The sequence below is a fragment of the Emydura macquarii genome, unplaced genomic scaffold (assembly GCF_026122565.2).
Source record: "Emydura macquarii macquarii isolate MOO-44397 ecotype Brisbane River unplaced genomic scaffold, CSIRO-AGI_Emac_v2 contig_1253, whole genome shotgun sequence".
Taxonomy (NCBI): domain Eukaryota; kingdom Metazoa; phylum Chordata; order Testudines; family Chelidae; genus Emydura; species Emydura macquarii.
In genome coordinates this window covers 71297212-71322998 of record NW_027131390.1, presented here as the reverse complement: position 1 = coordinate 71322998, position 25787 = coordinate 71297212, and the positions used below count along the sequence as shown (strand labels likewise).

The 25787-nt window shown below is 39.5% G+C and overlaps 1 protein-coding gene across 1 annotated transcript in view; it reads right to left on the bottom strand.

Annotated features, from left to right (window-relative positions):
* The window catches only part of PDE11A (phosphodiesterase 11A), a 191312-nt gene that overhangs the window by 44841 nt on the left and 120684 nt on the right, over nt 1–25787 (bottom strand). Inside the window, exons 11-15 of the mRNA XM_067549179.1 lie at nt 13320–13466; nt 13116–13223; nt 4735–4844; nt 1420–1510; nt 46–146 (exon numbers count right to left, since the gene is read on the bottom strand). Coding sequence (XP_067405280.1) covers nt 46–146; nt 1420–1510; nt 4735–4844; nt 13116–13223; nt 13320–13466 — 557 coding nt within the window. The remainder of the gene's footprint in view (nt 1–45; nt 147–1419; nt 1511–4734; nt 4845–13115; nt 13224–13319; nt 13467–25787) is intronic.

Sequence of the window (25787 nt, the reverse complement as noted above, 5' to 3'; positions counted from 1 at the left end):
TCTTTGGATTTTCATTTGTCAAATATAAAAAATGCCAATACCTACTCAAAATACAGAGTGAGATCTGTTGCCAATATTGACTGCTTCAAAAGCTGCATAAGGTCACTGTATTCCTTGGAGGACAAGTTAGCAAAGATGTTGTGACCCTGTAATGAAAGAGTGAGAGAAGGTAAAGGGCTAATAATCATTATAGATTTTTAAAAGGTTTCTAACTCTGTAAATCTGTCCCATTTCACTACAGAGAAATTTTTCTGAATCATGGCAAAACCATGGCAAAATAATAAAGTTAATGCTACTGAGATTACAGTGGCCAGCACTTCCTGCCCTAATGTAATCAAGAAGCTGGGTTGTGTTCTTAACTGTGATGAAATTACAGCCTCTTACAAAAAGATTTATTCTTTGGTCTGACTCTGCACAGACCCAGCTGATGGAGGGAAAACCAGGGATACATCTCAATCTTTCCCTTTTAGCAAATGGTTTTGGAGCTGTGCTTTGTGGTTTTCTGTTGTGCTGCCAAAAGATTCATCTGTGCTGTTGCTCACAGGCATGCAAGCTGATGTTAGAGCAGTCACAGACACTAAATCAGTTTTTCATTCAAAATACAGGCTCTCCACTCCCCCTGACTCTTTTCCACCATCTCACTATACATTCAAGCTTTAATCACTCAGGAGAAGCTACGTTTGTGGAGCCCTAGGCAGCAAAAAGACCCTGTGGGCCCTACAAGAAGGCAATTTTTAAAGGACTGTAAAAGCTTATGACTCTGGAAAATTGTTTTGCAGCCAGAATGTAACCATTGTCTGCCCCCTGCCTATTTCTCCCCACTTATTATTACCCCGCTAGTGTGTCGCATCATGTGTACAATTAAAAAGTAAGCTCGGGGCAGGGATTGTGCCTCCCCATGCATTTGTAAAGTTCCCAGCACACTTTGGGTGTTACTGCAGTATATGTAATAAACCCAACAACAGTTATTAAAAATACAAAACTAAACACTACAAACATATTGTGGTTGTCCATAAAAGGAAAGCAGATTTAATGCTTTAATTTTTTTATTTTTACAATAGAAGGTGAGTGTGACAAGGTAAGCACATTAACTGGGAAAGGACTAAGAATTCCTTGACTATCAGATGACTGAGAAGGGTATATATAAAGAAATGAATGGTCCAAGGGCAATACAGGGGAAGGGTATGTTCTCCTTTTCTGTGGCTGGATGAGGCAGGGAGAGCCTCAGGGGAAAACAACCAGTGGTTGCAGTTAAATTGTTTTATGTTGTGTTGTAAGTAAGCTTTGTAGTAGCCAATAAAGGCTGCCCAGAGGAAAGGACCATTAAAAGAGTTTGGGCATGGGGTGTATTTCCTTTCCCCTGGGGATGAAACAGCGCATCACCCCACAGTGAAAGCAATAACCTAGCTAGCCTAGTACCTCACTTTGAAGAATCATGACAGCATGATTAAAATGATGGTGCTCCAAAGTAGCAGAAGTTCCATAAAGTTGAGCCAAAGCTGAACCACTCCTGAAACAGAAGAAGGGACAATCAGCAATTAGCATTTGCCCTCTTACCAAACACAGTTTAAGTGATGTCTTATGGAAATGCAGAGATAGAGTTCCACAGTTCAATATACTACCTTATGGCTAGACCCAATTAACAGAGTCCAGAACCTGCAGGTCTATAATTTTAAGTCTGCTTTGACCAGCTAAGAATTCCTCCTGAGCAATATAGAAATTTTGAGTGAGCTTTTCAAAAGTACCTAAGTGATTTAAATTCAGGAGTGATGGTGCCTTTTTTACGGTCTATAATAACAAGAGCAAGATTAGTTTAATTTCAAATTAGGTGGTGTTTTGTATATGCTACATATGTTGCAACGGTGTACTCACAAACAGATAGATACACAGACAAGTAATATATATTGTGGGGGCAGAGACCACCTTTTCCTCTCCTCTGTACCAAGCCAGTCCCTAATACAGATAACTATGGTATATAGATAGCAGGCATTTGCAAAACTCTGCTGTAAAAGAGGCTCAAGAGTAGTTAAAATCCTGTCCCTGCAGTGGGCAACGCCAGAGTGATTTCAAAAGGTAATCAAGTAAGCAAAAACAGAAGCTGAAACCATAAAAGGAAAGTTTAACATTCTTAGAATATATTTTTCTAATCATGGTTATCATTTATAAATGGCTGGCTGCAAAATATATACAGCATACAGTTTAAAACTTCTAAGCTGAAACTTTAAAGGAAGAAAAACTATGAAATGTAATTATGAAATTGAGAATTGTTGGAAGGTGGAGGGGAGTGGGATTGGACTGTCAGAGTAGATTAATGTCCACCACTATTTCACTTCTGGGAACCAGCCTAAAGCGACAAGATGGGTTTTCTTTCCAAAGAAATGAGTATAAGAGATTATGCTAGAAACGAATAGCAGGCGTCTCTTAGGAGCATATACTACAAAGCTGTACCATACTGATATTTAATCATCAGGGCAGCTGTAATAGAGAGGGGGATAAGTGGGAAACATCATCCCTAGAGAAAACAGTGTTGAGGTGTACTAACAGAGCAATTTCAGAGAACTGTTATGTTGCTTCCATCATCTACCTCTTGATCTTTCATCACACAAAACACTGGTACTCAGCACTAAGATAAAATAGGAAAATGTGGTGCTTAACTTTATAGATAAGTTTGGAAAAATAAATCATAGCTGCTGTTATGAGAGGTACAACTTCTTTTTTCAGGGATATTTTATGTGTGTGTTATGTATTCTCTTAAATGTCTTCAGGAATTTCTTTATAGCATTAGAAAGTCAGTATCCTCTTTGTACTCGGTTGTCAAACGACAACTGGAAATGATAGTATTCAAGTGCTTAATGCCTCTGTTTCAAACTTCCCAAGAGAAATATTACACAACATACCAATAGAGAAATGGTTAGGTTAATCCTAGCCTGAATCTATAGGGATTTAAATCCTACATAAATCTAATTTTTGTGAATTAGGATCATAAACATCAATCAGCAAAGCTTTCCCATTTATCTTACATGATTTCCCATCTTTTTCTGCTTCTCTGCAAGACTCCGGCAGCATAAAGCAACTGGTGATGCTTTGTAACCTGTGCAGCTTTGTAACCTGTGCACCAGTAGTCCTGTCTGTTGAGCACTGCAATTGATTTTTCTCATCTTGGCAAGTGAGGATCCAGACAATGTCATTGTTTTATTGAGAGTGAGCAGCAGTACCAATAGCTTGAGGAAACAGCAGTTTAAAGAAATGCTAAGTGGGTGCATCAGAAACATCAACAAGGGTAGAATGTAATGAAGCTATTTGCCCTAAGAAACAAAGCAGTCCATTTACACTACACACTGGGCACACGTGCTCCTTTTTTGCACACAAAAACGTGTGTGTTTGGGGAGGAGGGGAAATAAGTTAGCACAGCAGCTCTCTGGCTTTCAAATAGCTGTGAGTAAGCTGCCTCTGCCCTTGGTCCACAGGACTAGCAGCAGTGTGGAGCCACAAAACCATGCTGTGGCCCAGGAATCTGTGGGACAGCAAAATCCCGATGATCTTTTTGGATTCTGGTTATCTGCAGGTGGTCACATTTCCTTTATGTCAGCGAGCCAATGAAACAATATAGGTCCTAGATTAGAAATCTATCTGACTGACAGCGCCATGGAAGAGCTCAGCTGAGAGATTTCCTGCCCCCTTCCAAACACAGATGGTGGGGGTGTTGGGAAAAGAGAACCTTCTTCTCACCATAGGTATAAAGAAAGGGAATAAACCCTCTCTCCCCCCACTACACAATATTGCCTCTACCAGCAATCGTGTGGAGGAGGGGATTGCCTGAGGCAGTGAAGAGTAAATGTTTAAGTAAGGGCTGCAGGATCAAGTCCTGGAGCCCTTAATGAGATTTCCTTTTAAAATGAAATTCACTGGGATCTGTCCAGCAGGTGAAAGACTCCACTTAAGAGATACAAGAAACTGAAAAGAAAGTTTAACACAAGCTCTACAGCATATCCACCAACCCGCTGGCCTCAAAGTGGTGCCTTCACACCCCCTATGCACTACATCAAAGGTCTTCAAGCCAGCTCCACAGTCTCATTGTGGGTAGGCCAAGGGAAAAGCCACATACCTGTGTTTACATGGAACCAGTGGACCCAGTACTCCACCTAGCTGGTGTGGTAGAGTTGTGGTAGCTATTTCAGCCCATCAGCTGTGGAGAGATTGCACAGATGCCCCCCACCATGGTTTTAGGTTGGTGGCAACCCTTCCACATGCCAAAGACTGAAAATGTGGACTTCATGTAGGTGGAATGAATATCACCCTTTTGTGGACCCATGGCTTCTGTTTTAAGTGCTTTTATTTAAATTTATTAAATAACTGGAAAATGTTTCATTATGATTCCAACACCGCAGCCAAAGAGAGAGTGGGATATCTGCAATACTTCTCATGTTCAGTGTTGGCAGAGCTGGCAGATATTCTGACTGGAGGGATCATCAAAGTTTGGCATCTCATTTCTACATTAGGTGTTAGTTCACAAGGGGCAACTCAAATCAACAGCATGACACAAAAGGCAAGTCAGCAATTACCAAAAAGAATAGGGAATTATAAAGATGGATAGTCCCTCATTATATGTAAGCATAGAATACTTGGCCTTGGCCTAGGAGCCCTGAAATTAAAGCTTCATTCTTTATCCCCTGTCACCTTTTGCTCTAATATGGAAGGAAAACAAATTAAAGTAATAAGAATTAGATAACTTACTTGGCTTGGAAGGCATTGTTGGTTCCCCTGTGGTCAAGGTCGTGACATAAACATCCCACAATCAAAGCTAAAATTTCAATTTCAGTAAGAATCTCCTGAAATCCTGCTGTCTGAGAATAAAAAAAATAACTATCAGAAGCAGGAAGGATAGATAATGTTAGTCCATTGAGTAACAGTCATCTTTGTTTTGAAACCACCATCCTTCAGATAAGGACAAGATAAATGTTTTATTGTCATATTCTATTCACTGCTATATGCTAGATGGTTAGTGGAACAGATAATGTCCTTGTAGTGATCTATTATTATCTCTGTCACATTTTTAATACTCTTTTCCTCAGTACCCAGAAGGTGCAGTGGGAAAAGAGCTGAAAATAAAAACAATCCTTACACACTAAGATGAGAAACTTAGTTTACATATGTGAAAAACATAAAACAAAATTAGTCCCATTTTAAAATTACTGTTAAGTAGACAGGAACTTCTTATACCCTGAGGTGCCATATTTGTCAATCTACATTGTTGGAGACAACTTAGAAGCTAAATCAAAGGTGGATTAAGAGCGAGAAACTTTACTAGCTATGCAAATACTAAAGCAGTCAGAGACCGTTTTGTTAGCTGCAACAAGGGAATTAGAAACAATGTTGCATGATTTTAGGTGGATATACCTTCAATAGCATAATTCTACTAGAAATACCCAGCATGAGTCTGAGAGGAAATTGTTCTTAAATAATGCACTGGAATTCTTCAGCACTAAAAAGGACATAGTAGACATGAGAAATACAGAAAATACTTTAGGCCAAATCATGATCATTTTAGCTCGAATGGGCTAGTTTTTTTTACTTCAGATTTCTGCCTTGGGTTGGATGTGAACTCTCAGTGACTGGGGTGATGCTTGGATTCACTGATTATAATGTACCACTGATCCTTCAGGGTGCTAAGTGTTCTCAACTCCCATCCATTTCAGTGGGAGTTGAGGGTGCCTAGCACCTTCTGGGAGGGCTCTGCACCAAGCAGGATTGGACTCTGTCTACATTTAAAAAAGGCTAATCTAAATGTGGAAGAAGATCTACACATGAAGTGTCCATAGACAGATTAATTTGACTATTATTAAATGGTTGCTCATGAATTGTAGATAAATTGCCTTTAAAACATCAGTTTCAATAACAGTTTCAAGAGCAGAGGAAGCATCTGAAAAATACAGTCTTCTATTTTTATTTTTTTAAGATTACTCTTGTACAACAAAGAATAAAGAAGGTCCCATTTAAAAAAATTATAAATAAAACAGCTAATAACCTAACAACACAATGTGCCAAGTTTCAGTCCAAAGAAAATGTCCATGGCTGAGCTATAAACCACTGAAAACTGGAGTTTTATAATGGAAAACTGATGCCATAATAAACAGTGCTTTGCTTAACACAAGGTTTGACTGAATTCAAGGATTTAGCCTGCATCATAAATGCAGGGCTACAGGTTAAGCAATTTACTAACAGTTGCAATAGTGCAAGAATAAATTAAACTTTTTATTAAATCAAATATCTTGTCATGGAATATATAAATAGATATAGGATATTTCACTTAATAAAAACATTTAATTTAAAAACATTGTTATGGTAGGAGTATGTCTGCTTTGCACATAATGCAGGAAGAGAGTGACTGTGTCCCCCACTTTTTAAATTTATGCGTAGAGAGGAAAAATACATAGCTATGGATGATGGTGTAATAGAATTTATTTTCACCAGAACATGAATGACCCATAACTCATGAGTGGCAGAGCTTAAAGTGAGTTATGGAGGTCATTCTTTCATGGGAGGAAATGAATCGCATTATACCTTGCCCCACTTTTATGTGTTTTGTTATTTGCACACTGGATGCGACTTTAATTATCTATTGCTTTACTTTTCCTTCACATTTACTTTTAAAAATAAATATTGCTGAAGGGTGGGTCAGATGAAGGCCTGGTCTACACTGCTGTGCTGGGTCGATGTAAGATATGCTAGTTAGCTAATGTAACTAACGTATCTCATGTTGACGTACTTATGTCTGCACAGCACGGTGTCTTCACGATGCTATGTCAACGGACAAGCATCTCCTGTCAACGCTGCCTTCCACCTTTTGTGGAGGTGGACTAATTGAGTCAACGGGAGAGCACTCTCCCATCGACTGAGTAGGTCTATACAGACCTGCTCAATCAATGCCGCTGTATTGATCCCTGCCGCCATGGCAGTGTGGACATGCCCTAAGTTAGGGCCTGGTCCTGTGAGCAGTTCTCATGCCATATTCATGAGTAGTCTCATTGATGTGAATGGGAGTATTCATGAGTTAGAAATACAAAAGTGTGGTATGATGGGTCTGTACCCTGCACTGGCATTCCGTTCCCTTATCTTTACACATTCAAAACTCCTATTAACTTCAAGTGGTTCAATCCATTTGGGGTGCCAGTGGGTTTATTTCCATATAGTTAGGGCTGAATCCTGTTTCTATTTAAATCCATTTGAATTTTGCCACTAACCTCAATGGGAGCAGAACTGGGAACTTAGAGACCACCATGTTGCAGTAAGGCATACCTGAGAACGCTCTAAAATAGACACTATAGACCATAAGACCTATATAGTTCATTCTTAGTTTTATCACATTGAATCAGTGATGCAGAAAAACCATAGCTCTCTTGATTGATTTTGCCAACAGCACTGATTTCCATGGAAGATTAGAGGGGTTAGAGATAGAGTACAATGATTGTAGTATAGGAACCTTTAGGATATGTCTACCCTACAATTGGATGCCCTTGGCCTGTACTAGCTGACTTGGGCTCTGGCTAAGGAACTGTGCTTAATTGCAGGGTAGACGATCAGGCTAGAGCCTGAGTTCTGGGATCCTCCTACCTTGCAGGGTGCTAGAGTGCAGGCCCCAGCCTGAGTCTGAAATACCTCCACCACAATTAAAGAGCACCTTAGCCCAAGCTCTACAAGCCCAAGTCAGTTGGCATGGGCCAGCCATGGATATTTAATTGCAGTGCAGACATATCCTTAGAGAACCTTCTGCCACAGAAATCTAGGAGTAAGCATTTTTTCTGGAAGCACCTTTGGATATTTAACATGTATTTTTAATGTATTCTGTTCAAATACCAGTTCGTAATTAGGAGCAACTCTAGACTAAAGGTAGACTCTATAAACAATTAAGACTTGGGTTTTGAAAGGAATCTAAGAGTTAAGTGCCCAAATCCCACTGAAATATACACAATGTGCAGTCTGGAAAACCTCTCTACTGTCCCCTGAATAATAAATTGTTCAGCCTATCTCTGGAAATCAGATTGCTGACATCACAAATATGGATTTTAAATGTGTATTACAGCTGCATTTAAAGAAACATACAGCAGCATCTGTGGATGTAAGAGTGTGTGTGCTGGGGTATTCTGTGGTTAGTACTGAACTGCATTTCCCTAGTTCAGCTCATCTGGAAGCAGCATCATAAATTCGAATGTGAGTGTGGGCTTTTTCCTTGTTACCAGTCAGTTCTGTAAAATTCTAATATTCCATAAACAGCTATTAAAGATTTTGAGGTGGAGGGGAAATAACACAATTTCTTCTGGTCAGCTCAGATATAATTATATAAAGGTTTATATAATAAGGCTGTGATGGACAGCAGACAAAATAATTATCTAAAAATTACTACAGGTAAAGAGCAAGTTAATGGGACAACCACTCAATGCATGAATACTAACTTCAAGAGCAAACTATCCTTAGTCTTGAAAAACAGGATAACAGAGACTAATCACAATTGACATACCTGTAAAATATTGTTTTGATCTTTTGTCCCTTTGAATCCAAACTTATTTTTGAAAATTATGAATATCTTTTGAAAAGTCAAGCAAGCCTTCAAGATCATTTTGAAGTCACTATCTTCTTCTAAGTTTGGCATGATCTTCCCTTTGGGCCTTTTTTGTAATACAGGATTTTAGGTACATTGACTTGGGCCTGCTAGATACTGGTATTACTTTTTATTTAGTTAAAACATTTATGTTTTTGGGACATTGGCACAGACAACCCTGAATGTTTTTTGAAAGACATTATACTAGATTTTAAGTACAAAATATCTTAAAACCTCTCCTATACATCTCTATGTATACTACCTCAGCACCTTCCATATAATCATGAATTTATCTCAACAATCCTGATAGGGAATTATTTCTAAAACGGGGAAACTGAGGCACCAAGAAATTAAGTGACTTGCCTATGGTTATGCCGAGAGCCGCTGCCAGAACCAGGAACTGATCCCAGATCAACTGAGTGCTAGTTTGGTACCTTATACACAAGACTAACCTTCCTCCATACCCAAACTGAGGCACACACTGAATCCACTCTTGTTCTCAGTGAAATCAACATCAAAGCTGGAGCAGACTCACTGTAAACAAAATTCCATTGGAACGCTTGTTCAGCAGTTTGCTTACAATCAGTTGTACAGTCATTCTTGGGTTTTTCAGGAGCTCAACATTTTTCAAACCATGACAATGAGCATGGTTTGAAAAATTTAGATTATTTGTTTGGGTTGAAATATTTATCTTATACAATGTTTGAGGGGATTCTGAAGTTAGGTTCTGAGAACTATTCTCAAAGCACGTGAAGACTTAGGCCTGCTAGACTGGATGTCAAGTCTTTATAGAGAACAAGAAGATCTATCTTTTTTCCCTGCTTGGTGTTTATTTAGTCATCTCTAGATGAAAAGAAGCTTCCCGGTAGGATGGAATGCTTCCTCCCCCCACCACACACACACACACACACACACAAAAAGCAGCATGTTGAAAACTTGGCATTACAGCACCACCCAGAGGACAGTTTATATGATAAATGACATTTGTGGCACTTGTTGAGCAAAGGTGGCACACAAACTGGTAGCCTTTGATAGAAATACACAGAATTTAATTCAGTCCAATTTCAAATGGTTAAGCAGTTAGTCCTGGCTTTGGTTTTACTCCTCAGACGCATATCAGTGGCTTGTCTGGCATCCTGGTTTCCTTCCTTACCATGAAAAATTAATGTTCTAAAACTTGTACTACTACTACTTGCCTGCATTTTATCAACTTGTTTGTGAAGTTTAGTGTAAGGTTCATACACTGTGTCTGATACAGTATTTCAGATACAGAAAAGCGTCCCTGTAGATTTGCCTGTAGAAACAATTTTAATTCTGTTTATCTGAACATCTCTCCAGCTATCAGAAAAGTAAGAATGACTGCCATTCTCTAGCCTCTAAATCTTTCTCCCCACTGAACCTCTCTATTTACTTCCTCTCAGGAAGAGTAATGAAACACACTTTGTCTTATGAAATGCTGTGTGGTTTAGTGGTCTGAGACAGCTATGAGCCAGGAGACAGAGTTCTAATGCTGGATGTGTTAGAATTGCTTCATACCTCTTTATTTTTCTACCTCACTTTGCACACCTGTATAACAGGGATATTAATACTTACCTACCTCAAAGGAGTATTGTGGGAATGCATTAGATCTTATTTGTGCAGCAGTGCTAAGGGCCTGATCCATTGTCTATTGAAGTCAGTGGAAAGACTTCAGTGGGCCCTGGATCAGGCCCAATCTGATCCAGTTACAGGACAGGTTATGCAGCCTCCTCTGAAAACACTGCTAGTAGCAACATCAGTGATGCAAATGGTATGTTATAGACTGTCAGGTGGTGGGAGTCTTCAAAAGCAGCTATGCTCACATACCCTTCCTTCCTCTCCCTTTAGAGAACGAGTACACAATTTTTGCAATGCACCTGGTTTCCAGCAAAGCCCTTCCTTGCTAATCTCCACAAATAAGACCAGGATTCTCCAAAATGGAGATGTGTTGGAATATACCATGAAACTGCTTGTGTGGTTTGATTTCTTTGATATATTATTGTCAACAAAATGCAATGAATCAGTTTAATTCTTGGACTGGTAGATTTCTGTCTCGAGTCTACTTTTACATCCTATGTATTTCATCTCAGATTTCACCACCTAGAATTCTGCTGTCCCAGTAAACGACATGTTCCAGTTCTTTTACTTATTCTTCTGCAAATATTTGGATGGAGGGAGCCATCAATTCCCAACTAATTTTCAGGAGTTCCTCCTAGAGTGTCTTGAGAGGATGTAAGCATTTTAGCATTGTACAACAGAGATCCCATTAACGGAAGAGTGACTAAATCAGCATATGGCATAGCCATACAAAGTAATATAATAGCCCACCATCCATTTATGGTAGCTCACATTTATCATAAAAATTGGTATTCAAGTAGAAAAAGATATAGATGAAACTTCTCCGCACAGCCTTGATTCAAACGGCTGGATGCTGTTGGGCTAAACCACAGGACAAATGATTCAGAACTTTTGGGGTCTATTTCTGATATGTCAGTCACCGGCTTCCTGTATGACCATGGAAAAGCAAAGAGGCCGGCATTTTCAACAGTGGCCTGGGCTTTTTGGGTGCATCGATTTGTGGGTATCCAACCAAGCCAAGCTGGGTTTGATTTTTTTTCCCAATGATTAATCTGAATCCAATTGGATAAAGCAAGTCTCTCAGTCGTCCCAGTTTTTGTATTACCTGCTCACAAATATTAGAATATTTGCTTCCCAAATTAGGACTCTGTTTAAAAAATAAATGTAAAAACAGCAGAACACCAAAAAGTTCAGAAGTTTGTTGAGGGGGGGAAAAAGGGGAGCTTAAAAGTTTTAGTCTCTCTACGTTTTTTAAATAGGAAAAAAAGCAGTAAAATCATCATTCACTGTGGAAAGATCAGTTTTGCCCAGAGGATAGAAATTTTATCACTTTTTCTGCAGAAAACTGTGTTTGTTGCCAGAAACAACAACAGTTTTGCCCCAAAACAGGTTTGTAAATATGAAGATATACAATTTCAAATGCAAATAGTCATAGAGTGAGAACAGGTTGTTTTGCAAAGATATGTGCAGCTTCTTACATGTTTATTGATTTGGGTAGATGTATGCTGGGGACAGGCAAACCCTTTGGAAAAGGACGAATGAAACTAATTATTTAAATGACTCTCTAGCAATGGGTATGGCTCTTAATGTGATTCATTCCCTGTGCCTAAGGCAAATCTTTAAAGTTATTCACCCTTTATATCTCAATATACTTGATTAAACGTTAGCAACTTTTCATAGCCATTTTTCAACCTACATATGAGGAAATGTTTGCACAAACACTATACTGCAAGGCCTTCTCTTAAGGCTACAGATAAACCAATGAGGGTGTGATTGGATACAGATTAGATTTACACTAGAGTTTGAGGCTGAATCAGGGTTAATGTTCAGTTTGGGGAGTTAAATCTCACAAGATGTTAAATTTTAGCTCAAAACAGGGCAAATCTCATGGTGGACCAGTTTCTACTGCCTTGAACAGTAGGGATCCTCAAGGCTTTCCACCCCCTTGGGCTGAAATCTCTCAAACTGCTGTTCTCATAAGGTTTCAGCTGCATCTGCACCAGAAAGTGTAAACCCTTTCCAGTTTTGGTTCTACCCACAAATCTTCAGAGCAAGTTTGGATCCAGGAATTCAGACTGTATTCTTCTGAAATGAAGGGATTTGGATTTACAATTTTGGCTTTAGATCATCTCTAGTTTTAAAAACAAATCTCTAAAAGGAGACAACTACAGAAAAATAATCAGAGCTACAATCCTTTTCTCTAGCCTATGAACCAGGGTTTTACACCTGATGGGGTCAGTTATCTAAAAACGGTACTTGCAGAATTTACACCATCAACTTCTGAATATGAATGCTCTGATATGGTGAGATATTTGGGGTGGGGGGGTTGTTCACATCAACAGGAGCAGTCTATATACAGAAAGGAGGTTAGACCCTTTGACAGATATGTTTGCTGAATAGCAGAAAACAATATGTGGAGACTGCTGCTGAGCCCATTTAGATCATCTCTAAAGGAAAACCATTTTTAAGATGGTTTATAAGGCAACATCTCCTACATCTATTTAGATGAAAGTAGGGAAGTAGCTGATAAATATCAACACACCAAACAACTGTGCTGATAGGATTCTACTCTTCCATGTTTTTGTCACCTTCATTTTCACATGCAGAAATAAATGCAAAATCAAAGATTTCAGAAAATGAACATACTACTGTAACATCAAGATCTCTAATAAGCACCCTGCTCATTGTCATCTGTTAATTATTAGTCATTTTAATGTTCCTGTGAGATCATTGTTGCTAACACATTATAAAATGTTGCCAGAGATGTACTGCCATAATTAGGATATTCTGATTCCTTTTACATTGCTATCAAATAAATTAACGGAATAACTAGAAAACAAATGTTGAAAAAGATGTTTAGACACATAAGACAATGTGATAATAAAAGCTCTTCTGAGGGCTGTCCCTGTAGTTGAATACTTACAGTTAACATTGCAAACATTATCTGGCACACGTTGAAAGCATGCCTCCAGTTGTGATACAGAACCATTCGATAATTCTTCCGAACTGTCAAAAGCCACCTACACAGTGTCTGAAACAAAAAGTACAAATTGTATCAGGGCTACTAAATGTGTACATAGCACTGCCAAAACAAAGCAGCAGGTATCTTTACAGAGCAGATGGTTACCTCATAGTCAATTTTAAATTTCTGAACCATTCCAAGCTCCATGAACATCCGGAGGGCTGCCGTAATCATGGCATCCACATCGAGTGAAAAGTCATCAAAATGGATATCGTCAATGCCAAACTCTGACACCAGTGGTATGTTTGCTGCCTAGTAATGACAAAGAGACAGGGAAACTCCTCGTTCAAAATTCAGGATTTTTTCCTTTTCTTCCTTTGTCTGATTCTCAGAACAAATTTACTGTAAGTCAGTCCTGCCCTGGAAATAATCTCTACCAGAGCTAAACTTAAAACTTTAACTTTTTGTTTCAGCAACTTTTGTTTAGCAAATAAGGGGAAAAAAAGCTAATCTGAGCAGGAAACATGCCTACCATCAATACTGGAGCCCATATGTAGAATTTAGACTGTAAGAGCTGTCCATTTTACAGTGACTGTAGTAACACAATATAGTCAGTGCAAATTACAATGGTCTAATGCAACAAACTCCTGGACAGTCAGCACCTGTGAATTTTAACTGCTACCTTTCAGGGTATGTCTACACTAGAAACCTAAGTCGACCTAGCATAGGTTGACTTACAGCCACTACAGTAATTAGAGCAGTGGTGCACGTCCATACTACTCCCCTTGGGTCACCAGGAGCGCTTCCACTGACCTAAGAGGGTCAGTGTGGGAGATGAGAGCCTGGTCTCTCAGCTCTGCTGGCAGCTCCCTGCCAAGAGCCTCGCTTCCTCACAGCTTCCAGGCTCTTGGTGGACTGCCACCACTTTCGCCTCCCTGTTCCCTACTAAGGGCCAGGGGAAGCTGCCCAGAGAGTGGGATCCAGCTGCCCTAGCTTCTGCCTTTCCACCCCCGCCCACACCCCCTGGGAGCCAGGCAGCTCTGTCAATTTCATGGCTCAATGAACTGTGAAACTGACAAGGCCGCCTGGCTCCTGGTGGGGAGAGGGGTCTGAAGCTGCTCAGGCTTTTCGCCCTGGCCAGGAGTTGGGTCCAGCTGCACAGCTCTTCAGGGGAGCACAGAGCAGCTGGGCTCTAACTGCCCAGCTTTCTTGTCAATTTCACAACTCCTCCTTCTACACAGACACTGCATCGCCCTAACTACACCAAGGTAAGTCTTATACCTCTTGTGGAGGTGGACTTAATACGCTGGTGTAGTAGGGCACTTATATCAGCCGGAGGAAGGCTGTAGTGTAGACACTGACAGAATTAGGTTGATGGAAGTCGCCTTATGTCAACCTAACTGTGTAGACCAGCCTCAGAAATGGAAAATACACCATCCTGCAGAGTTTTTCTAGCCAAATGTCTTTACATCCTGTATCTGTACAATTATACACATTTTTACTGTATGTTCAGAGACAAAAAGGGTAATATATTTCTAGTATAAATATTTATCAAATTTAAACAAAGTTATTTTGAGCATTCAGTTCAATTTTATAATTACATAATAACAGTCTTACATTTTGTTCTTTGTAAATATAACACTATATTTATGGTCACCTTTTTTAAAAATGGAGGAATGGAGTTTATGTCAAATAGTACAACAGTGTAGACAATTCTCTGTGCACTTATTACATTTGTGCACCAAAATCAGTTAAATGTGAATGGATACAGCCATTTGCACACAAGTACCTGATTTGCCCATGCAGTCACTTTGTTTTGTTATTTATTTTAAAAAGTGTATGTTCCAATCTTACATCTCTATTTTTGAAAACTCATCCTTTACAATATTGGTTATAAACTTGGAGTGTTATCAATGCACTAAGCCTTTTCCATACCAAAGTCCCTGCTAATCACTTTATACTAGGCTCAAGCCAGTTCAACCACACCTTGAAATATGAGATGGTGTGTACTTGCTGTTAATATTGTACAGACGTTGGAATGTTAAAGTGGCTGGTTAATAGCCAACTAAAATAAAATGGTATTTTTAATCCAGTATCTAATGGAGGGGAGCCAGTAGCACAAAAAAATCACCATTACTGGTGCTAGCTGAAAGGGTTCATCAACCTAGAACTGAATTGGCTCGGGAAACAGAATAACCATCTAAATCCTAGAGTCTTTCCAGGACATGACTGAACTTTTGCAGGGTACATTTGGGAAAGCTGGCTTCGCTATTACCTGAGATATATCTGCTCTGGAAACTAACACGGTACTTCTGTTTTTATCAGTTTATCATCTTCCATAGGGGGCAAATCCTGCAAGCTTCTGAATATCTCTGTTTTATATCAATATAAGTTATAGGTGCCTAACATTTCTTAAAATTTGGGTTATAAGCACTAAATTTATTTTTTTAGGAAAAGAGAAAATCACAATTTTTATTATGAAATTTATTATAATATGCAGTGTTGTTGTAGCTGTGTCCATTCCAGGACACTAGAGACATAAGGTGGGTGAGGTAGTATCTTTTATTGGTCCAACTTCTGTTGGTGAGAGAGACAAGCTTACACGGGTTATCTGTCTCATCAACAGAAGCTGATCCAATAAAAATATTACCTCACCCATCTTGTCTCTGTAGATGTGAAATTGGGCCATAACTGCTAAGTCTCTACTATAACAAGTTTCAGAGAGCTAATAGACAATGGCAAAGTTTCTTATGGTTCACACACTCTTCAAAGCTTCCTCAGGCTGTTTGCAATGTACGTGGAGTTCCCCAGTTAATACATGCATTATTTGTGATTCATGCACTCTCTACAAAATGTTGCTGGATGCAAAATATCTGAGCCTTTTCTGAATGTTATAAGGAATGTTTATGGGCATGAACTTCAAAAGTGTTGGCAACAAAAGTTACGTTAGAACTAGAACTGCCTGAAAAATGTTCACAAAAAAAGTTGCTGGAAAGCTTTCACTTTTTGTCTTAGTTTTTTTAGGGTTTTTATTGAAAAGACAAAAAAATCAGAAAAATTTTAAAAGAAAATTGAAATTTTTCCCAAAAAAGATGTTTTGCCCAGCCAATTCTAATTCAAAGGGAGACACTTGATGCTGTAGCTCAAATGCACTATCATCATTTTCTTTTCTCTTTGTCAAAGAACAGAGTAGCAAATTGACCCACAGAATATTAATAAAGCAAGTCAAAGGAAATTTCTTCCCATGTCAGTCTTAAACTTCTAAATATTTGAGGCTTTATATCCCTAAATTTAATAGGAGTGCCATAATCTAAAATAATTACTGGATTAATAGGCAGGAGATAACATTTGTATAAAAGAACCATTTGCTTTACAACAGCAATAAAGGAAACAACAGAATTATGAGTGCTGAAGCTAATTTGAATAATGTTTATAAAAATGATGTGTGGCAGCAGCGATGTGCTGGCTGCACCTGGTATTGTCTGTCCTCACTTTCTTGTATCTGAGCTACAGCAGTCTGGGGTTTTATAGGAGAGGGGCCATTTAACTTCATTTTTTAAATTACAAAGGTAAAAAAATATTCAATATACAGAATATTAAAATACATACAGCCCTGAATCCTCAGTATTCCACCTGTCCTGCAGGAGACTTCCTGTACAACAGGGTAAATTTCACTGAATTTCTTTTCAAACAAACAAACAAACAGACAAACAAACAATACCTACAAAGGTTCTCATTCTGGAGGATAGATGGAATTAAGGCTCCAGGGACTGGATTAACAGGGTAAAATTTTCAAAGGTGCCTATTGATTTAGGAGGCACTGAAAGTTGCCTTAAGTCCAATTGGCTTTCAATGGGATTTATGCTCCTAGTCACTTGGGCAACTTTGAAAATTTTACCTTTGATGAGTAAATTTTTGTATCTTTCTCAAAATGACTGAGAACATCATTATGCCCTGAAGTCTTTTCTCCCCACTATTGGCAGGATAATTATAAATACCTTCATTTCATCCTTACTCAGGGAAGAATCTATTGTCTTATGTTTATTATCATAATTCTATTGTAAGCAGAAATGCATGTACCTTCACTGGTTGTAGCCATATTGGGCTCAAAACAAAGATTTGATTAAAACACAAATTGTTTTCATGACCCCTCTTAACACATAAGGCCTGATTATTCTTTTATCTAAAAAGCTACAGAAGGGCCAAAATTTCCTCTGCAATCTCCAGACCAAGGAGCTTCCCATGTATCATTCGCTTCAGTGGGTGGGACTTGGCAGCCGATGGTGGAGGCAGGGAACCAAAGAGTTAGAAGGGACCGCAAGGGTCATCTAGTTTAACTCACTGCCAAGATGCAAGATTTGTTGTGTTTAAACCATCCAAGACAGATGGTTATCCAGCCTCCTTTTCAAAACCTCCAGTGAAGGAGCTTCCACAGCCTCCCTAGGCAGTCTGTTCCATTGTCCTACTGTTCCTACAGTCAAGAAGTTTTTCCTGAGATTTAATCTAAATCTGCTATGCTCTAGTTTGAACCCATTGTCTCTTGTCTTGCCCTCTGTGGAAAGAGAGAACAACTTTTCTCATCTTTTTTATGGCAACCTTTCAAGTATTTGAAGACCGCTATCGTGTGCCTCCTCAATGTCCTCTTTTCCAAACTAAACATACCCAGTTCCTTCAGCCTTTGCTCATATGGCTTGTATTCAATCCCTTTGATCGCCTTTATTGCTCATCTCTGGATTCTTTCCAGTTTCTGTACGTCCTTTCTATACATTGGTGACCAAAACTGGACATAGTACTCCAGCTGAGGCCTAACCAACGCCGAGTAAAGTGGTACTATCATTTCCCGTGACTGGCATGCAATTCCTCTGTTAATGCAACCTAACTGCATTTACTTTTTTTGTGACAACATTGAATTGCTGACTGATGTTGAGGTTGTTTGATCCACCACAACTCCCAGATCCTTCTCAGGGATCACCCAAGATCAGATGGATAACCCGTAATCAGAGCACACAGACCAGAACTGTGGCTGCCACTGTCTCGATGTGTGAGGTGCATGGTGGTGGCGGCAAGAGCTCCAGGTGCTGGCTTTCCCCCTTGTGGTACCCAGTTAGGGCCAGACATAGTCAGACCTTTTTCCTCCTCATTTCCTTGTTGCTTTTATTTTAATGTACAAATATCACCACATGACTTTATAACGACACGTGAACTGCTGGGAAAAGAATGACTGAGCCTTGCTGAATCAATTTATAAAATGATCCGGGGGGCTCATTGAAGGCCAATGGCTTTGTTAGGATCCCAGCATCAAAAATTAAACGGAACAAGAGGGGACATGATCAGGGTATACAAAACGCAGCCACTGGTTTTGGCTACTGTCAAAGACAGCATATAGTGGAATAGATGGATTGCTGATCTGATCCTAGGCTTCTATGGCTATGTAAAGTGTGGGGCAGAACCTAAACAAAGAAACTTTAGCAAATCAAGATTGGGAAGCACTGAGAGTTTATTATTTCAGTTGAAAGGTAAACGCTGGTGCTTATACCTCAGCAGTGCTGGAAACAAGTATTTTATAACATTCTCCATTCTTAGAACATATTGGCTGCGTAGATTTGTTTCTTTATGTTGTTAGCATATAACTAGATGAAAAAAGATAAATATTTATTCACTTGTGTTCTTACAGACTGTGTATGTGTGTGTGTGTATCAAATCAGCTCATGCAGTAAAAATATATACAGCATTTTAAAGTGTTCACACTGTAATTGCTGAATAAAGCAATCATGTGCAAGGAAAGAGCAATCAATCAAGCAAACCAAAATGGGAAACTTCTGCCAGTCCAATAAGCACATTTCCCATACTGGAAATAAGCCTGGTATTACATTTAGCCTGGTGAATGTTCCTGCAAACAACTTTACTTTTAATCTTATTTTCAATTCTAATAATATATTGCATTAAAACTCACACAGCGGTCAACACTGCAATCTTGTCCTTGAAAAGTTTTGCAAAATGTATCACTGAACACCCTCAAATTGATTAATACCTTAAAGAAAAACAGATGCCTTTAAACTATTTTTGGGAAAAATATTTCCCCTACTGAATAATTTGTGGATGACTGCTGGTCAAAAGCTCATGGCAAGCACCCTTCTATTTTTAGACCTGGAAATATGTTACCACTGTTTCAAAATTGTGCAGCTTTACAGGTTTCCCTAATGGTCTCACAGTCAAAGGTATTCTAGATAAGAGGGAACTCTTGTTATCCAGCACCAAAAGCTATACCAAACTCCAAATTAACATGACGCTAGTTTATTCTTCTTAGCTAGCCTGATATACAGACAAGAGATCAGGATCAAGACATGATCTGGCAATAGAGATAATTCTAGGAAGGAGAACTCTTACACAGGGAGAAATTATAACATAGTGGAAACATGTAAAATGGTTACCTGGAACATTAAGTGGCACAAGTCAGTTCTGCAGCTCTTTGAGTCAGGAGGTGGGCAGCTATGGAAATTTAAAGGGGCAGTGATTGTAATCTCTCCCATCTCTTGAACTCCTCGTTGTCCAGTCCTGATTCACAGAAGTCAGTGCACACTGGTAAGTGGCATTAGGAATTTCTTTCACAAACTTCCTACAGATCAAATTCTAATTGTAGTCATTCTAATTAGCATTGTTTATTTACATGGATCTAAATTTGGGTTTCCCGTTTGATAATAAGAACACAGCACAGAGGCTCATACTATATCTTGCAGTGAAATCTGGGAATTGTAAGCCATTTTAGGTTGATCTTGACAATGGAGCATCCTTAGTGTCACTATATTCCATATTAGACACATTCAAATTTGCAGCAGATTCTATAGTATCCTGGTTATAAAATATTCACTGCCATGAAAAAGCCATCTTGCCAAGTGGACAAAGCACTAGATTGGCACTTGAGAGACATGGATGCTGCTCCTAGCTCTGCTAATGGCTGGCTATGTGAGCTTAATATCTGTGCCTCAAATATCTTTATTTCTTTACACAGAAAGCCCCATAAAAACTACCTGCATATTTTTGTATGTGCAAAGAAATGTAAAGCTGCTTTTAATTGAAATTTCTTTATAATAAAACATTGTTTAGCCATAGTGGGCCAAACTTTGCTTCTATTTACAATTGCACAAAACCAAACCTGATGTCTCTAAGGGGCAGCACATCTGAAGCACCTTTTTGCCTCTCTCTCTAAAGAGGATGGAGCCAATTATTTCAGATATGGGATATTTTAATGGCCAGTGCAAACCTGGTTTTAAAGGTCTCCATCTGCCACTGCATCCTGCTGATGGTATGTCTTTGCCCTTCATGATGCTGAATCAGCATCTCCTCCCAAGCAATCTGCAGCAGCAGAAATAGGACAGCGGCCTCTAAAGAGAATTTTTGACTATTTATAGTAAAAGGAGTGAATGGGGAATAGAATCAAGGAGAGTTTGCATGTGTGCTGTCTGTATTTGAATTCTAATGTGCCTAGCACACTAATGTTGATTTTTTTGCTCTAGGGTCAAAATGAGAGCTGTAAATATTGATCCTGCTCTTATTTGCCCTTCAACAACTTCCTCCCCACCCCTCAAATTTTGGTCCCAAAATGGGTCACAATACATGGGAACGAAGGAACTGGAAGCAGAGAGAGTATTATGGTGGGAGAGCTTTAGAGTTTAGAGGGCTTTTAGTAGGAGGGCTTTAGAGTTGAGTGAGGGTGCTTTATTGACATTTTACACCTCTTCTCCCCCACCCCCCCACTTGACCACCCACAGGTCTGTCAGTCTCCCTGCTCCATTACCTTCCAGATTTCCACATCTCCTTCCACACCCAAGAGTCCCACTTGTTTATCAGTATAACCAGCCTGGATGCTCCCTCTCCTCTGCAAAAATTAACTCCATCTGCCTCTGATTTGAACCTTGTGCACACCAGAGCCTAGTATGCTGCAGCATTTGAAGCATCCAAGCTATCTGCTTCTGCTTATTGACAGGATATGTAAGGGGTTACTGCACAGAAAGGATATACTGCAAGGGAAGAGGAAGTTGTAAGAGCAATCAGGTTGCTGGCAGAGGAAGGTCACTCAACCAAATATTGAAACCAAGAAGAAATACTAGAAGTGGCCATGGAAGAAAACACTGGATCTGAACACTTTTGACTTTTGGGATCTTCAGATTCAGATCTGAAACCAAACTTTGCAATTACCCCTATCACTATAAACACATAAATCAACAACAAATGTGCCCCTTCCGCACGAAAATAATGTCTACACTACACAGACTAATGCACCATTAGTGAAATCCTGGCTGAAGTCAGTGGGAGTTTTGCTATTGACGTCAATGGGGCTTGGATTTCATCCCATGTTTGACGTTTTTGTGTAGTCTAAATGAAGAAGTATCTGTCTGCAACTTGTGGCCATGGCTGTAGAGGCACAAAGGGGATGGCTCTGGAGGAATACACTATTGGCCTTCCCCAAGAGAGCCCCAGGAACATTTTCCCTGATTGTCCTCTGCATGCAGAGTGCTTCTAGTAATTGCCACTCTAGCACTGTCCCTCAATACTCCTTCCCCCTCCCTTCACCCTCCTGCGTGGTTCTGGCTCATAAAGTCCTGCCTAATAGCATGCGGTTCAAAAACAACTGACCCAAACATGCATGTTATGTGTATTTAGGGTATCTCAATTAACCTTGCCCTCACACAGCTTAAAATGTGCCACTAGCAATGACTCCTCCTAGGAGACACTGCTGATCTTGGCAGCTTTGCAGGCATCCTATTTTCACATAATTTCACAGCAACTCCATCTTGCAAATATTTCTGATCAGTCAGTTGATCCTTTCAGAATTAACTGGGTTTTTTTCCAAACTAGGACTCATGAAAAGAGATAAATGTCATAGACTACTGAAGTGAAAATGTTACATTACAAAGTTTTGTCACAAAATATAATAGAAAAAGCAGACTTTACTGTATTTGTTACAAATTAAATCAATCTGCAGTGTTAAAATGGTTTTCTAGCACACAGAAACACCACGGTGTAGTAACGCTTGATTTTTTTTAAGGGTTACTAGTACAGGTGAAGAGCTAATAGTAATCCATTAGTGCAGTACCAGCCCAGAGTGTTAAAGGGCCACAAGCAGCAAGACTAAGAGAAGTGTTTCCCAAATCATTCTGCAGAATAGGGGTCAGACATGCAGACTACCTATCCCCACAAGGTCCTTACCTACCTTTATGGGACAGAGGGATGACTGGTTACCCCCATGAAGAGGCAGGATGGTTAATGAGGATGGGCTACATGCTCCATGTAAATGAAGGAGAGCAAAGAAGCCAGCATTCTGTTCCTCCAGAAGATTTATGAGGTAGAAGAGAGGTCAAGTGGCCCCGCCCAGAAGATCCAGCAAGGGGAGAGAGCCCAATAAGGGAGGAGGTAAACAATCAGGCTTCTCTACGGAGGAAGGAAGGAAGCCAGGGTTATTTGGGAGCCAACTAAGTCTTCTAATCCTTTCTATGAGGAAGGAAAGGAGGTGTGTGTGTGTGAGAGAGAAAGGAGGGCTAGGAGAAGGTGGCTTTAAAAAAATACATTTGCAGTAGCTACATGCAGGTATTAAACTACTTTCTGCCCACTCTACATCAGCAGCATTCACTGCATCTGATCCAGTTGATGCAGCTTGATACAATTCCAAGTATTGAGGAGAGAGTAAGTTGAACTAGGCACTCTGATGTACAGTCAGATGGCTGGCTGGCCGGAACAGTCCTGGAAACATGCGCATTAATGAAGCAGGATGAATATTTCCTTTTGGGCTGTGCAGCTTTCTTTCTAAGTGTTTGTGACCAATCAGGCTGGCAGAATAGCGACAGATGGGAGAAGCTATGCAAATACGAGTGGGCTGGTATTCCATTGTGGATAAAATCTTATTTCAGGTTTATGTGATTGACAGCTATAGCAGAATTGTGTTAGACTTTAAATCAAAATCAAATTAACAACACCTTCAAAAGAATAACATACATTTTCAGGCGAGCATCTAAAAACCTCAAAGTTCCCCTACGAAATGTTTATCTTTGTATTGTTCTTTTTGGTTTCCATCGACTTCCAAGTACAGATTTTAAAAACACATCCAACATGCTGAGTCATTAAATCACACCTTAGGCCTCTTCATGGTGACCTGGATTCTCCTGACACTGTCAGCTTTAAAAAAAAAAAAAAAAAAAATCTTGCCTTACTCTTTGCGGGGTAGCTTGAGTTCCTGCGGCTTCTGATAGGCTGACTGGTGATACCGTACAGTGACACAAAGCTAACCTTCCCTCCTGTCCGAGAGGCTGAGTATGATACTTCTGCAACATTGCTCAGCTCTGATAGATAGCAAATGAGCAAATTCAAATTCCAAACCCACATCCTCTTAGTGGCACACAGCTCTGTTTTATGCCAATGACTGAGCCTAACAATGGAGTGTAAAACTCCTAATTAAGCTTTTTAAAGGACCTAGGAGAAGGTGAAAAAAGACTAAATTGCAATGGATTTCTTACAGAAGGTGGACATTTGATAAGATCTCTAAAGATACCTGCCCTATCAACACTAAAGTAAATAATATTCACGTTGTATTTATTTAGCACATTTCTTCCCAAGAGATTCCCAAAGTGTTTTACAAACTTTATAAATTATCTATACAAACAAAAATCACGCTTTGGGTTTGAAGGTGGCAGCTGTGTAACAACACAAAGCCTCATTTTCAGCAGTTCTTGGGTTCTCCGTGACGGTTTCCTATATAAGTAATGACTGGGCCCAAACCTAAATTTCTCGTCCTCTCCTTCCTCATCTCTCACTTTCTTCTATTCCTTCATTTATTCATGTGAAGATGTTATTTAACATAGGTTAAAATGTTAATAGGTCGTAATGAACATATTTAGATCTCCAACAAAATATACCAGTTTTGTCTCCCACAGTTTTTACACAGTGTCTCACTCTACATTATTCTAATCAAGCAAGAGTTTAATTTCATGATATTTTGCTATGGCCTAAAGCTTTCAAAAATGGTTTCTTGCCCTGTTAGTGGTGAAGATTTTCTATTTACTGTGTAAATGTGTAAAGCTATCTTGATGAGTCTGCAAGCAGAGTGAAACAAAAGCTCAGACAGTGAATGGTGGGAACTTTCCCCATTCATTTTAATGTGATGGTAACTCTAAAAGCCTAGCTGTTAACATTTACTACTGAAAAGGACTTCCACACTCACACAAACCCAAAAAAGAATTTACCTTTGTGTATTCTCTTTGCTATTATTGCAGTATTTGTGAATGGTAAGTAAGAGCTTTCTCCCTCCCACTCCAAACCAGCTTCTACATTTATTTGATCCTGCATAGTCATAATTCTGTTTTATGACATCAGCCTGTTTCCATGGATATCACTGTCATGCTACACATTCACATGATACTCCCCTATAGATTCAGGTAGGAGAAAAGCTGTGATGGAAAATGCTCAAAGATTTCTGGAAAATTAGTTAACTCTGCAATGAGTGCTGAATGCCTTTAATAGCTAGGAGAAGTGGACCAATCAAGCATATATATCAGTCGAAGTATACCATCTAAAACTTCTTTTTTAATTCAAAGAGGCTCCCCAAACTGTCACCTGGTTGATGTGAATGTCATAATTTCTGGGATACTACAGATACTAGAAACTTCTCCAGAACAATGGAACTGACCCACAGGTGATCAAATAAGTGAGTGGTGGCTTCTCAGGAGATAAGGTAGTTCTCTTGACTTTCCTGGGGGCCCTATTCCCAAGGACCTGGGGACCTGAAGACACAAGAACCAGGAGGATGCCCAAGTGGTAGCAAAGAAAGAGTAGCTCCTTCTGTTGTGAGGAGGGTGGAAAAGGCTCTAGTGGGGCTAGGGAGATGCCAAGTAGGTAATGAATGGTTTGAGGATGCTAGGAGAAGCAAACATAATGGGTGACCTAAATGCAGTTCAGCTGCGTGTTGAAAAATGTATGTGTAAACTGAGTATGGGTAAACTGAGGTATATCTATAGTCTTTTCTCATCTGAAGGAAGCCAGTTGATTAGCCATTAGCCATTAGCAAAAGCTAATGCTTACTAAAACAGTAAGCTCTTCAGGGCAAGGCCCGTCTCTTTAGCAGGGCGCCTATTTAGCAGGAGCCTAGACACAGAAGCACTCACTTACTTCTTTTGCCTTCCAGTTTGTAGTAAAGCTGGGATGTACTAAGTGCCATGACACCATGGAGATACACAATGGGGTCAATTACACTATTAAAATGCAATATATAGATCTGTATATGTGCAGTCAAGTTCATAACTACACTAGGAAACATTGATGTGCGATGTCCCCAGTTGTTTTTCTTGTTCACAATGCTGGATATAGCTTGCTGCAAAGTGAAAGATGACAGTACCCTTCACAGAAATTGCCTCATAAAATATTCAGTTTACTGTTCTCGCCTGGGGTGCAATCCGTACAATCTCTATGCAGTTGCAGCAAGAAACAGAATTGCTGGAATCAAATTTTCACATACTTAAAATGTTTATAATTTAAAAGACTGAAAATGTAAAACTAATTTCTTGCATTAGAAAATATGTTCACTATGCCTGGGCTTTTGCTAGGAGGAAAAGGAGTAGTTGCATGAACTCTGTAGATTAAAAGAAT